Source organism: Anas acuta, chromosome 13 (assembly GCF_963932015.1).
Source record: "Anas acuta chromosome 13, bAnaAcu1.1, whole genome shotgun sequence".
Classification (NCBI taxonomy): domain Eukaryota; kingdom Metazoa; phylum Chordata; class Aves; order Anseriformes; family Anatidae; genus Anas; species Anas acuta.
In genome coordinates, this window is record NC_088991.1 from 13667357 (window position 1) to 13682366 (window position 15010).

At 46.6% G+C, this 15010-nt stretch overlaps 1 protein-coding gene across 2 annotated transcripts in view; it reads right to left on the reverse strand.

Annotated features, from left to right (window-relative positions):
* Positions 1–15010, reverse strand: part of GPC3 (glypican 3) — a 144826-nt gene that overhangs the window by 12001 nt on the left and 117815 nt on the right. Inside the window, exons 7-8 of one of the 2 annotated variants that reach the window (XM_068697026.1) lie at positions 14150–14303; positions 4996–5132 (exon numbers count right to left, since the gene is read on the reverse strand). In XM_068697026.1, the coding sequence (XP_068553127.1) occupies positions 5014–5132; positions 14150–14303 (273 nt within the window). In that variant the 3' untranslated portion in view covers positions 4996–5013. The remainder of the gene's footprint in view (positions 1–4995; positions 5133–14149; positions 14304–15010) is intronic. The other variant, XM_068697025.1, reaches the window with a different exon arrangement.

The following is a 15010-nucleotide window of genomic DNA, read 5'->3' on the forward strand; positions in this document are numbered from 1 at the left end:
GAAGCCTTGTGGTCCTAAGGAGCCAAGCACAAGCTTCCACTTACTAACGGCTAAAACCAAGGTGATGTTGCAAGGAGGGTTCATGAGCATCAATGGGCAAGCTGGGAAAAGCACCCGAGTGCCCCAAGTTGCTTTGCAGCAGCATCTCCCTCTTTCTAGCATGCTTTTAATTCCTCCAGCTGGGTCCCAGCAAGTCCCCCTTCAAAGGCAGCCGTTCGAGGTTTTACTCTGAAAATGCTCTTTCTGATGAGGCATGGGAAACAGACACACCAGGGAGCAACGTCCCGCAGTCATCTCTCAGTGCACCCGCCCAGCCCTTATTCCTTCAGGACCCCAGCCAGTCCTTGACCTCAGTGGTCATTTTTCTTAAGGATGAACTCCACAGCCCTGGTGAGAAATCAGCCAAGAAGCAACAGAAGGTCCCCAAACCATCCTTGCTTCTGCCTGTTGCATGCCACTGGCTACCAGGCAGCTGTGTCACCCCTCCCTGGGTGGGACAGCCTGCAGAAGATGCCCCAGCTGCGTTTTTCTGCCCATCCTCCCAACCCCTCCAGCCCAAAGAAGCAGCACTGTGAGCAGAGCCCTTAGACAAACCATTTGCCTTGGGCACAGGTGCCAAGAAACAATGGATTTAGATGAGCAGCCTGCGGACCAAAACCACACTTTCTTTCGCTGTAGGCTTTTGTAACAAATAATAATAAAAAAAAAAAAAAACAACCACAAATGTATAAAAAATGATACTGGTGCAACAGAAAGCTGGACAGCAAAGGGGGATTGCCAGCCCCTTCAGCTAACAAAAAGTGCTAGCTGTGCTGCAGCTGTAGCCTGGGAAACCCATTAAGACCACATGGGGTGTCAAATTGTATGTAACATGAGTGCCGGACTTGCAGGCACCGTGTGACGGCAGCCCCACAATGGAGCCGGGCGGAAAGCACGTCCAAAGAGACCGGAGATGACAGAGTTTCTCAGCACATGCCTGCCTTTGCCTCCAAAAGCATGGAGTAGCAGGTGAACAGGCATGGCCCTGCACAGCCCCCTGAGGAAATGCTGTGAGTTTGCTCCAAGAGACCTGAGCCGCAGTTGCGGACAGAGGAAACATCCTCCAGACCCTGCCATGGGATGCACAGAGAAGGATCGCAGGGACAGACCCAGGCTGATGCAGGTGTCCACCTGTGGAGCAAGGTTTGCTGTAGGAGCTGCATCTGTTTGCTTTGCTTTATGGTCAGTGCAGTCCCACAGCCACCCAGTTCCCCAGCAAGACATCTCCTGTTGGTGTGGGGAGATGAGTGGGAGGCACGGGACTCAGAAACTGAAGGATGTAGATGGCAGAGAGATTGCACAGGCTGCAGAGGACTCCCTGGCTACCACAAAGCTATGGTGTGGCTTAATAGCAAGTGACTGAAATAAAAAAGCTCCCCAACACCTGCTGCAAGATGCAGCAGAGCAAACACTGGAGTTCCTGGAGAGAGCAATCCACCGGCACCACAGCCCTGCTCCCACCCAGTACCCAAAATATTTCACTGCCAAATGCCAGCCCAGGGATGTCCCACAGCTCTATATCATCCCCCGTGCCCAGGGAGCCCTGGAGCATTAAAAACCCAAACTCGGGTTCTGCTGGCCAGAGCCAGCATGTTGGAAATCAGGTTGGTCAGTGTGGGGGGGCTTGTAGGAGGTTTCAATGGGATTTGAGGGATTTGGTAGCCTCTGGGCAATCCCACACAGTGGTCCCAGTTACCTTGTATCCCACATAACAGGACATGGATAAGTATTTTTACAGACAAGTTTCTGCTCTTTAATATATGCAGCTGATCAGGGTTAGTCTTACTGCCATTAGCAACCGAAATCACTCTCAAACTTCCTGCTTCCCCACCCAAGAACAGCAGTTCTTTTCATTCAATATGTAGAAATACCTCCTCACAGTCTGCTTATTTTTTTGATTTTATTTTATCTTTTTTGTCGGTACACAGAATCATTTTTCTTTCTTCCACATTTTCTAATGAGTTCTGGCGGTGGGAAGTTGTTTGTAAATCACGCAAGCATTTGTTTTACTGGAAACATCTGCTTTAACACATTTGTCTTGAAAAAACATTTTTTTAAACAAAGGTATTAAGCTGCAATGTAAATTGGGCACATCTGTTTATGAGTCACTGCAATAGCACTGCCTCCAGTCCACCAGATCACACAGATCTCCAGGGGCCTGATCCAGCAGAAATTGGAAACTTAGAGCTCACTCTGCTCCCTTTTCCAGCACTACTTCTCACAGAGTATTGCTGACTGATTTAATAAATTAAGGCCACTAAATAGGAAAGACCTATTTAGCATCTGCTAATAGCCTGAAGTACCTGGCTCAGTTCATCAAGGTATTTCAGCCAGTGCCCAGCTGTACGCGTGCCCAAGGACTGATTTCAGTGGCATTATTTGTGTGTGTGTGGGGGGGAGACTATCAGACCTTCCTCAGTCTGCAGTCCCATGCTACCTCTGTGGTGTTCAGCCATTCAAAGCATTTAGAGAAGCAGAGTAGAGGGAAAGGCATCAGCTGAACCTCCAAGACCCCAATGCCCACAAGCTGGCGTTTGCTCCCCAAAAACCCAACAGTCAGTAGACCTCAGGCAGGAGAAACCACACAGCTTCTTTCTCTGGAGTAGCTCAAGAGCAAATTGGCTCCCTCAATGCTTCAGGGGTAAATAAAGTAAACAGGGAGTGGGAAGGGGGCATCAAAAAGACAAGGAGATGGCTGAGAAAGGATTCCCCACAAGATCTGCAGCGGTAACGCATTGCACACAGAGCCTTTGCTATGTGCACCCAAAACACCACCCCCGGCTGCAGCAGCTCTTGACACAGCCCTCCCCTCCGGACAGACACCTCCAGCAAACACACCAGGCTCCAGCAGCGACCTACCCAACCTGATGATTGCCACTGCCCCACACCTGGAAAAGTCAATGTATTGGTGAGAGCACCCACAGACAGAATGCACATCAGCCACGCGGAGGGGAGAGCCAGCCCTGCGTGCAGCCGCGTGTTTGTTGCGTGGTACTGGACACACCTTGAGCCTCTTTTCATCTTTGCAACAGCAGAAATAAAGCTACGAGTGCCAGGAACAGAAATCAAATGCGACAGCACATCAGGTGCTCCCTGACAGCAGACACCAAAATCACAAGCAAGAAAGTTTGCCCTTCGAAGGGAGGGAAAGAAAAGCACTTCTGGTATAAATGCATTCTTTCACATTCCCTGAGCTTGCCTTAGCAGATGATTTATGCGGACAAGGGAAGAGGAAGAAATATCGCAGGCTGTGTTCTGCTATGATTTTGGGGAGCATACAACTTTTATTTACTTTTTACCGGAACAATCTACACAGAAACCAGAACAGGACAAGCAAATGTACCAAAGCTGCAGAGCAGCCGGTGGAGAGTTATCAGCGAGGCAAAGGATATTACTCAGACTCTGATAATAACCACCAGCTCCCACCTGCCAACTGCAGTCTGCGTAACACAAAAGTCCAAAAACATGCTTCAGCAGATGTCTGACTCCCCAAGCAGGAAGTGTCTCCAGTATCCATGGGACGCAAGCAACTCCAAAATAGCTTCAAGTCCAATGAATTTACAGAGACTCGAGATACTGAGTGCATTTGAATTAAAACAGGAAGGGAAAAAATAAAGGATATGTATCACATTGCAGTTGCAATTTACATTTTAGAAATCCTGCTGGGAGTCCTGTGTTGGACCTTAGATGGTGACATACTCCCTGGCAGCCTGTCCAGCTGCCGAAGCAGCCGCAGCCTGGAGTGAGCAAGGTCCCACAGCAACCAGCAGTACCTGCCACTGCAGTGCATCCATCCCAGCACGCCTGGTTAGAAGCAAATAATGGCATATCACCAAGCAAGAGAGCAGCCAGCCATAGATAGGATGCAGTGACCCTGGACACGCAGGGACTTTCAGCATCCAGCAAAGGACAACCAGACAAGGCCTTTGGATGAAGTAAGGTCTCAAAAAATAAAGGCACTAGCAAGTGACATCCTCAGGCTGGGACATTTATGACCCGTGCTGGACGTAGACCCAGCCTCCTGCTGCAGCTGCCCTGTGCAGGGTGACCCATGCGGGAAGCGGCAGGGACAGCAAGATATTGTCAAGAGCTCTAAATACCACTGAAGACATTTTCTGAAACAACAGAAGCTAGTCAAAATGCCAGATTTCCATTCCCACAGAAAACGTGGAATGCGCTACTGCTCCAAAGCAGAACAAAGGCAAAATGTGTCCAAATTTTCTGTTGCTTGAAGGAGAAAAAAAAAAAAAAAAAAAAAAGGCAAGTTGACTTGGGGAGGCCAAAACATACTACTCCAACAAAGTCCAATCAATTCATTTAGATTTCATTTTTCCTGTGGTGTAATTAAAACAATCTCAAACAAGGACAAAAAGCCTCTCTGGAGTGAAAGCTGACAATATTACACATTCCAGGATGGGCAAACAGGCTGTTTCTGCATTTCCCCACTGCAGGAGCAGAGAAAGATGTTTGAATTTATTTCCAAAACAGAAAACCTGTCCAAAACCTCAGCATACTTCACCGCATCTCAGTTCCAGCAGAGAGGCGTTCTCCAATCAAAGTCTCCCCATCAGAAAGCTTCCAACCTGCCCTAGAAGCACCACGGGGGGAGGTTAAGTTCTGGGTTCAGCCCTTTTTTTAGCCCAAAGCGAGGTATACCATAGACCCACAAGAGCTGGCAAAACTGACAAACCTGGCTTTTGCAGTTCAGAAGCACTCAGCTGCGTGAAATTTGTTGATACAGAATAAAGCCATCTGGGTTCTCCTTAGAGCCATGAAAGGCCAGGAAACCACAAGGGCCAGGGATGCATGGTGAAGGCAGAGCGCAGCCCACCAGCATCCACCGCGTGGGAAGGACATCTCTCCTCCAGTTCACAGCTCATTTATCTCCCTGTGCGAAGGGTCGGGAAGCTGGTGGAGGTCCATCAGGGAATTGGTGGAGCCAGCGCTCGGACACACCTGGTTCAGTTCATGTTACTACTGGTGTTGGCCCCAGTGAGGACGGCAGATGTGCACACACAGGTCACAGCTAATGCAGAACAGTTGAAGAGAGCTTCTTCCTGATGAATGATGAATTCCCCCGTTTCTGAAGCGCACTGAAAGTGAACAGAGCAGTGTTGACTCAGTAACCGATCGTGTCCTGGTAATACACGAACTGATGAGTGATTTGCAGTCCAGACCCAAATGCAAGCTATTTTTACTTGCAATTACAGCAAGACAAGGGTTGGGGAGAAGAGAGAAAGAAACATGAGTTTCATGAAACATGAAAACACTGAGTCCTGGGAGATTTCTCTGGAGGAGCATCCCTCTCCCTCATTCCTTTATCTTTTCAGCAAGGGCTAGAAAGACAGGCTCCTTCCAGGCCAGGTTTGTGTTTCCAGCTGCTGGAGTGTATCAACCACCAGTGCCAGGTGCTAGGATCAGGTCCATGTACATGCACTTGTATTCACAGAAAAAACTGTTTTCAAGAGTGCAATGCTCCATCTGCATCCATCCTAACCTGATGGATCTCGGGTAAGGAAATCACTACTGTGTAGGCTCTCACTCAACCACATCTAAGTAAACATCAGCTCCACAGAGCCTTCACTTGCTGCCATAATGCAATGCTGCAGCTTGCAGTGCTAAGTCATTGGTGTGATATCCCATGTAAAAACACATGTTTGTTCAAATTCAGTGAAGGAACGAAGGGAACCAAGATGCCAGGATTTTTAAGGCAGTCTGGAGAGTTTCAGCATTTCCCATCTTCTTCCCTTTAGGGCTCAAAGGTACTGTGAAAGTTGTACACAAGTTTTCTAGTAAGAGCTGACTTCCACGGTCCACCTGAAACAACATCTACCCTCTTGAGCATCTCTCTCAGGCCAAGATGATTGACAGCTATGCAACAGCCCCAGCTGAGAGCCCAGGACCCTCTCATAGACCCTTTCAATGAGGCAGGGTCACCTGGACCAATGTTAATTGTGTTTGCAGTTTTTCCACATAGTTTCCCCAAGATGTGTTCTGGGCAGATGCATGTCAATACCATCCTAAGCCAAGCTTTGTTTAGGAGTCCTTGATGGATCTTAGTTCCACGAGTTTCCCTTCTTGTGTTCTCGATTCCATACAACCTCCGAATGTCCCTGCTGCATGATGTCCTTCACATTCAATACTTGTTGCCTGAAGTCCAGTCCCAGCATTACAGTGGCATGCTCCAAAGGATCCCAGTGTTGCCAACCCAGTCGTGCTTTCAACCAGTGGCTGTGGTTTCCACATGCCACCATTTTGCAGGACTGCAGCCACAAACCAGCTGTAGTGTTGTCCCATGGCTACTCTCCTTCGGCAGTACTCCAGTGGTCAAAGAAACCCGGCCATTGAGGTATAACCAGAAGCAACAAATTGCAATGTGATCACAAGGATGAGCTAACAAGGGCACCTGCCTTTACTCCACATCTGGGCTGAAGACAATGCAGTGAGGTGTGCTTATGTAGAAGTCCACAAGGAAAGGACATAGGCTGTGCCAGCCTGTCCTGGACTGCAGAGGAGTGGAAACACTACCAGTAATGAAGGCAGCCCTTCTTCACGCAGGACGCATCCATCATTTTCTGAGACCAGGAGCCACAGCAGAGATGGGACAGGACAGGGATGTGGGACAGCCCAGTCCAACACACACAGGACATTTGTGAGATGTTTTACAACTGAGGGCCTGACACAAGTGCTGGGCACACGCAGCAGCTGGCACAGCTGGGACCTGCCCTGGGGCAGGAGCCCTCTCCTGCCACACCAGGAAGGGCTGCTTGCTGCAGACTCATTTATTACATCACTGTAATCACTCTTATCAGCTTACCTGCAGTAGGGCATTAGTAAAAGCCAAGCCACTCAAGAAAGGGGCACCCTCTCCCATGTGAAAAGTCAATCAACACGCTGTATTGTTATCAGGCTTGCAGACAAACCTCTCTTTGTACGGCAAACGGCACAGATATGAAGCCCTGACTATCAGTGTAAGGTTATCTTGTCAGTCCATTAGCAAGTACCACCTGCTCTGCTTCTGTCTGAAATATCCCTTTATTTTCATCCTTTAAAAAGAAATCCATCTAAACTATTTTGTCTCTCCCTGAAGAAAAATAGCATGGAAAGAAGTTTGCATTGAGTCAGGAAGTGTGTTTCCCAGCTTCAGAGGAACTCATGCATTTTCAAGCCACAGAAAAACAGATTCATCATTCTTTAAAGATAAATATGACTATCACTATTGCAACTGGGCAGATCTTTGCATACTTGAAATTGTTTTGATGCGTTCAGTCATGTATAATGTCGCACTCAGTAACGCTTTAAAGATACATTAGCTCCCAAATTACACTGTTGAAAAATGTCTCCTTAGACACTCTGGCACAACACAAACTGTTATTCAAACTTGCAATCTATGTTTAAGCCTGAACAGAGGGGAAAACCTTTTGCCAGAAGAGTAGCATTACAAACTTCTGGGACTAAAAAGCAACCACAGATTTACAAAGACTTGTGCCTTTGTACGATGTAAGAGCAGCAAATCATCTCACCTGACCTTCAGTATATCTCAAACTGTTAGATTTCAGCCAGGCACCATATACTGAAGCCAGGAACCAGCACTGATTTGAGATTCCAAAAGTATTTAGACCAATTTCCTCTCAACATTGTGAATGTGATGCGTTTGATTTATGGCTACACAACTATCAAGGATTAAAATGTCCTCCACTGATCGTGCTTTAAAAAACCTGGTACATTATTCTTCGCTTTGGGTCATAGGGAACCAAGGAAGTGGAAACCAGCTCCTAAAAACACAACATACAAATATCTCAGTCAGATTTAGACCTGCTACTACTACACTGAAAATATTTAAAAAAAATACAACTCAAGACCAGAAAAGTAAGAACATGGGATTAACATACCCAGTGGATTTACTTACTGTTTTCATAGATGTTTTTGTACATATGCAGTACTTTGTAAAGTGCATATTTATTTTACTAATACGTGAGCTTTCTAGTTTTTCAGCTGTGGACTTACCACTGCTTTGGAGGAATTCTCAGCATACAAGTTAAAAGCAACCTTTAAAATGTACACATTTTATATACTGTGAGGCCTGAAACAGTCACACCATCACAAACAGCCATCTGAAGGGTCCTATAAACAAGCACATCTCTGAAAGCCACCAATAATTTTCCTAGTCTCTCAATTAAAAAATAAAATCAATTGTTGATTTCAAAAGTGAATTAGTGAACTTGACACTCAGTTACAGTTTCAGCCAACTGCTTTGCATGACCCCCCTTCTCTATCTTCTTGCTTGTATTTGAGCAGCGACAAAGAATTCTTGACTTCCAACCAAATTTTCATTAATAGGAGAAATTTCAACAAACACAAACACTTGAAATAGAAAAGCAATAATCAAGCTATTGCACTGTTTTAGTTGGTACAATTCCAGCTCTTCCATCAGGATAATCTAGCTGACATTCGGCCTTGTCGGATTTTTGCCCTGGGACAGGATGAATGTCTTGTAAAACAGCATGTTTCTGCTATCCTTGCTTCAGTCAAGCATTCAACAGCACCATCGTTGGAAAAAAAAGTTGCTGCTACAAAAAATATGGTTAAAAGTCCTAAAGCTTTTATTAGAATAGGAAAAAAAATAGCAGAAGGATACTGCTTCAAACCAGAACAGCTCACCTAGTCACAGGAGACGAGGACAGGGCACCTCTGCTAAAGGTGGGGCAGAGCCCTGCACAGTAAGTGGGTCCTGCAACAGATCTTCCTGCTGTACAGCACGAAGGCACAACAGCCGTGTGTCCCCACACTGTCAGCAGAATCCACACAGACAGGGACATTTTCCACCTGCTGAAGGAGTATTTTGAAGTAAATTGGGTATTTGAAAATGTCTCTCTCAGCAGACAGATAAACATCCAAATGAACCGACTGTCCAGGCTCGGCTCTAAATCAGGCAGAGCAGCATCAGCAGATATTTGCAGCTCAGATACGGGCACCCTGAAGGCATTTACAGAGAAACAATCGCCATAATAAAGAATCCAAAGAGATGATCTTGTAAATATTTTAAATGCCACTGGGCTGCCTCCAAGCACAAGCAGTGAGAGAGCCCCAGCAGACGCCCACACATTCACAGCACCCTTGGTGCATCCACCACGCTGTCCTGTTACATGCAGATACACCCGCCAAGCAGCAAAGGTGGCCAAAAAGCCTGAGGACAACCATTTTCCAGTATGAATACCCACTTCTAAAGGAAACCTTCCCACAGGAATGGGCTGTAGAAACCACGAGGGCTGCAAACAAACTGACCCTGCCTGGCCTCGAGAGCTGCCACTGCCCAGCACCCACACCCCCTGCCCTGACCACAAACAAGCAGCTTGGTGCTCTTCATGGAAAAGAAATTCAGCTGCCATAGCAGCAGCAGCATCTCCTGTTCCCTGCCACAGCATGGGGATGGAAGGAGCTCAGATTCCCAGGATGTCCAGAAATAAAACTGGGAGAAAATGGGGGTAACGAGAGGAATGCAACCAAAGAAATTTGACAAGACTTTCTGAGATGACCCAGCCTAGAGGTACACATCAGTGGCTAAAAAGGCAGAAGCTATTAAAGTTACAGAACCTGGAAAAGCAATGAACACATAGTGCTGATCCTGACTTTCATCCAGCACCCCAGTACAGCGTGGACTGCTGAAAAAACACACAGCCAGCTTGGCTGGGCAGCAGAAGCTGCAGCAGAAAGCAGGGTGCAGAAACAAGGCGCTTTCTGAGTACTGCACCAGCAATGGGGCTCAAGCTGCAAATTCTCTCTGCCCTTATAAATAACCAAGGGAGATGAGAAAGGCAACACTCCCTGTTATCCAACCTGCATGAACAGCCAGGCAGGGGAGCTGTTTTACACACACACACACTGCCAAGCCATCTTTATGTATCTTTATTGCATACATCTATCCTTATACATCTCATGGGATGAGGCCAACTTCCCTTCCCAGGATAAACTATTTCTGCTTAATTCTGCCAAATCCATCTGTTCCCAAGACAACTTTTGTTACTGCCTAACAGATATTTTGGAAGGGTAAACCTTCCCCTTTTCCCCTGACCCCAGCTGCTGGACTGCTCAGGATGCTCCCGCCACTAAAAGCACCGTTTTCATCCCAACAAACTCCCCAATAGCCTGCAAGCAGCCCAGGGCACTACATCCACCACCACTGTTGCAAACCACCTGAAAAGGTTGTACCTCCTCTCCCACAGCCCCTGCTAAAGCCATTCAGCACAGGAGCGTCTCCAGCACCCATGTTTTATTTTCAGGCTTCCTGGCAACCGGCTTGTCAGTTATAAGTGGCATCTTGAGTGAGAACGCCGGAGGTGAGCTAATTAGCGGGTGGCTGTCTGGAGCAGCAGTGAAGCGCCAGCTTCCCCAGGCTCTGTTTGCTTTGGGTACGTGGTGTAGGATGACTGATCTCAGCAGAGTGCGAGGACATGTTTGTATCATAGATTCTGGAATACATTTGCACTGACTCGCAATTTGGGGGAAAATACTATAATTTATTCGCTGGCATGATTTGCCATTGGTGTGGCATAAATATATGCGTGCGTATGTACACATCTCTATTTTTGGAGCTCCGTGCACAGGGTGCCAGTTCCACGGTTACTCCATTGACAAACAGGAAGCGCTCTTCACTGAGCTGGAAGGCTTTCAATCCTCCTCTTATTGTAAACATTATCTGCCTTCAAAATCCTTAATGTGTTGCAGATGTGACAAACAATAAAAGACCTATCATAAAAAAGTCTGCCATCTCCATGTTTCCCACTGGGGCAACATAATAATGAATTTATTAGCATATAGCGCTCACCAACATATGTTTATAGTCACTCACAAACTTTTGACTTGACAGTTTACAAGTATGTTTAAATCATTAAAGTTTAAGTTGACTGTCCAGTTATTACAGGGTCATTATAAATAGGAAACAAAGGTTACATTTTATACAACAGGCGATAAATCAAAACTAGTCTGTATTCAAGACTGACTTTTTTTTTTTCCTCCTTTTGCTCTTTTTTTAGTCTCCACATTTTCCAAACCTTCGGAGGGACACCTCGCTGAGGCCAGCACCGAGCAGCTGTTTGCAGTTATTACCCGGCAGGACTGGCAGCACCCGTGCTGAGGAGCGGGAGAAAGTCTGACTGTCAGGACAGACGCACTATCCAAACGACCTGCCTCTTGGGTGAGACAGTGCTGAGCTTTCTCATGCAAAAGCCACCGAGATGGCAAACTGACAACTTTTTCATTCTACCTCCAGGCAGACCCAATGCCTGCCTGTGCTCAGCAGGAGTCACCCAGCGCTCCTGCTCCCCGTGTCACTGATGGGACAGTCAGTGGGATGCACATCCTTTTGCACTCCACTTTGCTGCAAAGATTCGGTGGCAGCATGATGTTTATGTGCCTCGTTAAAGCCTTTATCTTACAGAGTGATCCCATTACAAATGAGATTTTAAGGCAGGGCCAAGAACCTGGGGCACATGGCCCAGACGCGGTCCACAACCTCACTTCACAGGACCACATGATTTTTTCCCTGTTACCCTTGGATAACAGGATGACACACGCTGCAGAGCTGCCTGCCAAGTCCATCTGTAAGGCATAGTCAACCCTTAGCGAGGGAGGAGTTCTCTGCTGCTATCACAGGGCCAGGGATATTTCCTCTTGAGCTGAACCAGACCTCTAAGAAAAAGAAAACAAAGCACCCGTATGCATTCCCCAACAGCAAACCTGAAGACCAGCAGGGAAGCATGCTTGAAGAGGGTTTGCATGTTTGGTCACCACGCTAGGACACACGCACTGCTGGCCATCCAGCCGCCTCGCTGCCTGAGCACTGCATAGCATCCAGCATGTGCTAAAAGCAGGGAACCGTCAGCAGCTCACTCCCAGCCGCTCCCAGTCCTGTGTGTCTCTATTACAGGGTAACCACCTTGGGAAAGAGGGAGATAAAGCCACGCTGAATGTAAAAGTTTGTTTCACAAAGTATTTCCAGATTTTAAAGCCTGGCATCATTTCAAATCAGCATGCTAACCTAAAATTTAGAATTTGTGGAACAGGGGGAAATGTGGAATGGTTTCTGGTCTCTTTTATATTCTTATGTACTTATGATATGATGGAAAAAATTAATTGAAAAATACCCTTTTCAAAGTGAAAAGAAATATTCTTAAAATGTTGAAAGTGAGTATTTCCGCACCATCAGCAACTTTTCCTGGGCTTGTTTCCAACATAAAACTTGAACAGAGTCTCAATTTATATCCAATACCAACCAAATATGATTCTGCCACTGTCAGATCAACTTGCCTTTCTGCTCTAAGACAAAACACACACACACACAAAATTGCATGCTCAACTGAGGAAGATCCAGAAAGTCTCTGTGGCCACCATGATGGCACAGCACACATCCACCAAGGCCAGCTAATGCCTAAAAGCTGTGCTGGTCAAACCCAGTGCTCTTAGCAGCCTGAGAGGCTTAACCTGATGAGAAGACAATGCCCCAAGCCACTGCTGCTTTTTCACTATGTAAAGTTAATGTTTACCCAATCCGTAGCAAAGTCAGCAGCAAACACCCTCCAGCAGAGTAGCACAGGGAGGATAAGCCCTCTTTCCATATAACATGTTCACATACCACAGTGACAAGAGAGGTCTAAATTGCTAGACAGGCAGGTTATCTGGGAGATCAATACAGTGATTAAACTAGCCTAGAGAGATAGAAGAAGGCAGAAAGGATTATATACACAGTTTCAGAGATCACTGATGATATTATAAGGAAAGCTATAAGAGGAAATTAGAAACACGTTAAAATAGCATAAAAGTGTGACACAAAGATCATGGAAAATGAAACACGTATCTCTGCTCTCAACTCAGAATAATGTGGATCACCTGCATTTCCTTAACATACACTTTGATATTTAGTTCTTGGATGAAAGAAAGGACATTTTATCCTTCTCCAAATTACATATTTCTCTTTCAGACCTGGACTGGAGGACTTAAAAAGCCTTTTCCTTCCCTTAACCAATATTTGAATATATGTATTTTATATATTTTACATAATGTGTCAATAATCTTTGATATGAAACTGGCATTTAATATTTCAGCTCTCACTTCATTAAGGATATTTTAATTATCCCAGACCAATGGAAGGGAATTTATAAACATCTGTGCTTCGTTTAAGAGCCCAAATTTGCCTCTTAAACTTCAAAGCAGTAAAGCTGATTTTATCCAGGTTCAGTTGTCTGGTCTCTCGAAGAGCAAAGCACAGCACTGGAACCAGCATTAATTGGACCAAACCTCCAGCCGCAGACCCACGTTCAGCAGACACCACACATCCACAGTGGACGTGGCCTCAAGCAGCCTGGCCTTGCTCATGTGAGCACAACAGACGGTGCTGCTGAGCTCCATGGAGTCAGAAGGAGGACAGCAGCAGTTAGGGGGTCAGGGAGAAGGCACACACCAACAGATTTGTGACTCCCTAAGTAGCAAATGGACCTTGACTTCCTCATCCCAATGGGTGACCGGGTGATCTTACTAATAATGACCTTACTAATAATATGGCTGACCTTACAAATAATGTAGCCTTGAAGCATCAGGATGCTTTGTGGCCATCTTCAAAGCAACCAGAGACATGAATCATACTGACAGTCAATGCAATTTTAGGCTCCTGAGTACCTAAATCACTTCTGAAAAATGAAGCTTTTTTTTTTTCCCATTTGTTTTTAAATTACCCTGAGTCTCTAAACCCTACATCAGAAACAACCAAGATGTTTTGCTGCAGTCAAGCCATCTTTACTGATTTTCTGAAGCCCTCCACCAAAGCAGAGAAGCTCCCCTTTAAACTCACAAGTGTGGGCAGCAGAGGGAATGAGAGAAGAGGGTGACTGATACCTACAGCCAGGCTGTCCTCAACACACCCCTGCAAAACCCACCTGGAAAGTAACAGCATCACTTTTCTAGCTGCTGTCTCAGCAGCACTTAGGCTAGCCAGCAGGACACTGAGTGCAAACAGCCTCTGGGCCATGGCAGTGGAAAGCTGAGCAGCTCCTCATGCTGTCACCCAGACTGACAAACCCCAGAGGGACAGCCGCCGCAGGACCACCATCCCCATCACCTGCTAAGAACCGGAGCTGGTTCCTCACTCGCAGCTCTCCATCCCCAGAGCCTCTGCTGCAGTCATCTTCATCATCGCAGTCTCCGCTCTCCTCCTCCTCCTCCGTGGTTTTGCTCATGGCTTTTTGGCGGGGCAGAGCCATCCCTTTGAGCAGCTGAAAGACAGGATGTGACAGTCATTTAACAGCTTCTGCCACCCTCCCTACCTCTTCATCTGTCACTTGCAGGGGAATTGGGTGACAAAAAGGGGACAGGACTGGGTGAAGCCAGAATGGTGAGCCAGAACCCCAGTGCATGCCTTCTACCAAAGCACTGAAGAGCTCTGGTTCATTCATGGACAAAACCACACACAAAACCTCAGTTGAAGAAACAGAAGGAGGAAACAAAACCACGCTGAGTATCTCTGATCCTTGGCTTTTCCCCAGTGAGCCTCACACCAGAGGCTGGAGGACATCTACTAGCCACTGAAGCCCAGGGGTCAGCAGCCAAACACATTTCCAGAGTTGAGCCAGATTGAGTCCTGCTGTCACAACAAAAACTAGTGGCAAGATGAAGCTTTTCTTTTCCCCTGGAAGTTGGACACAGAAGCAACGGCATAGCTGAGCCATAGTCAGTGGTCGAGGGCAAGCAGAAGCAAGCATCCTTCACCCACTCACATACAGGGAGCAGACGAACTCAGCCCCAGGCTTAGTTACTGCTATGCCACCATGGGTCTTCGTGTTGTGAATTCAATATAAGGCAATCTTTTGGAAGACAACACTGCGTGGCTGTCATGGATTATCACCTATCTGAGAAGTAACACGTGTGAAAAGAAATGACAGATCTCTCAGATCCGTATGGTGTCCCACAAAAATAACCTAAA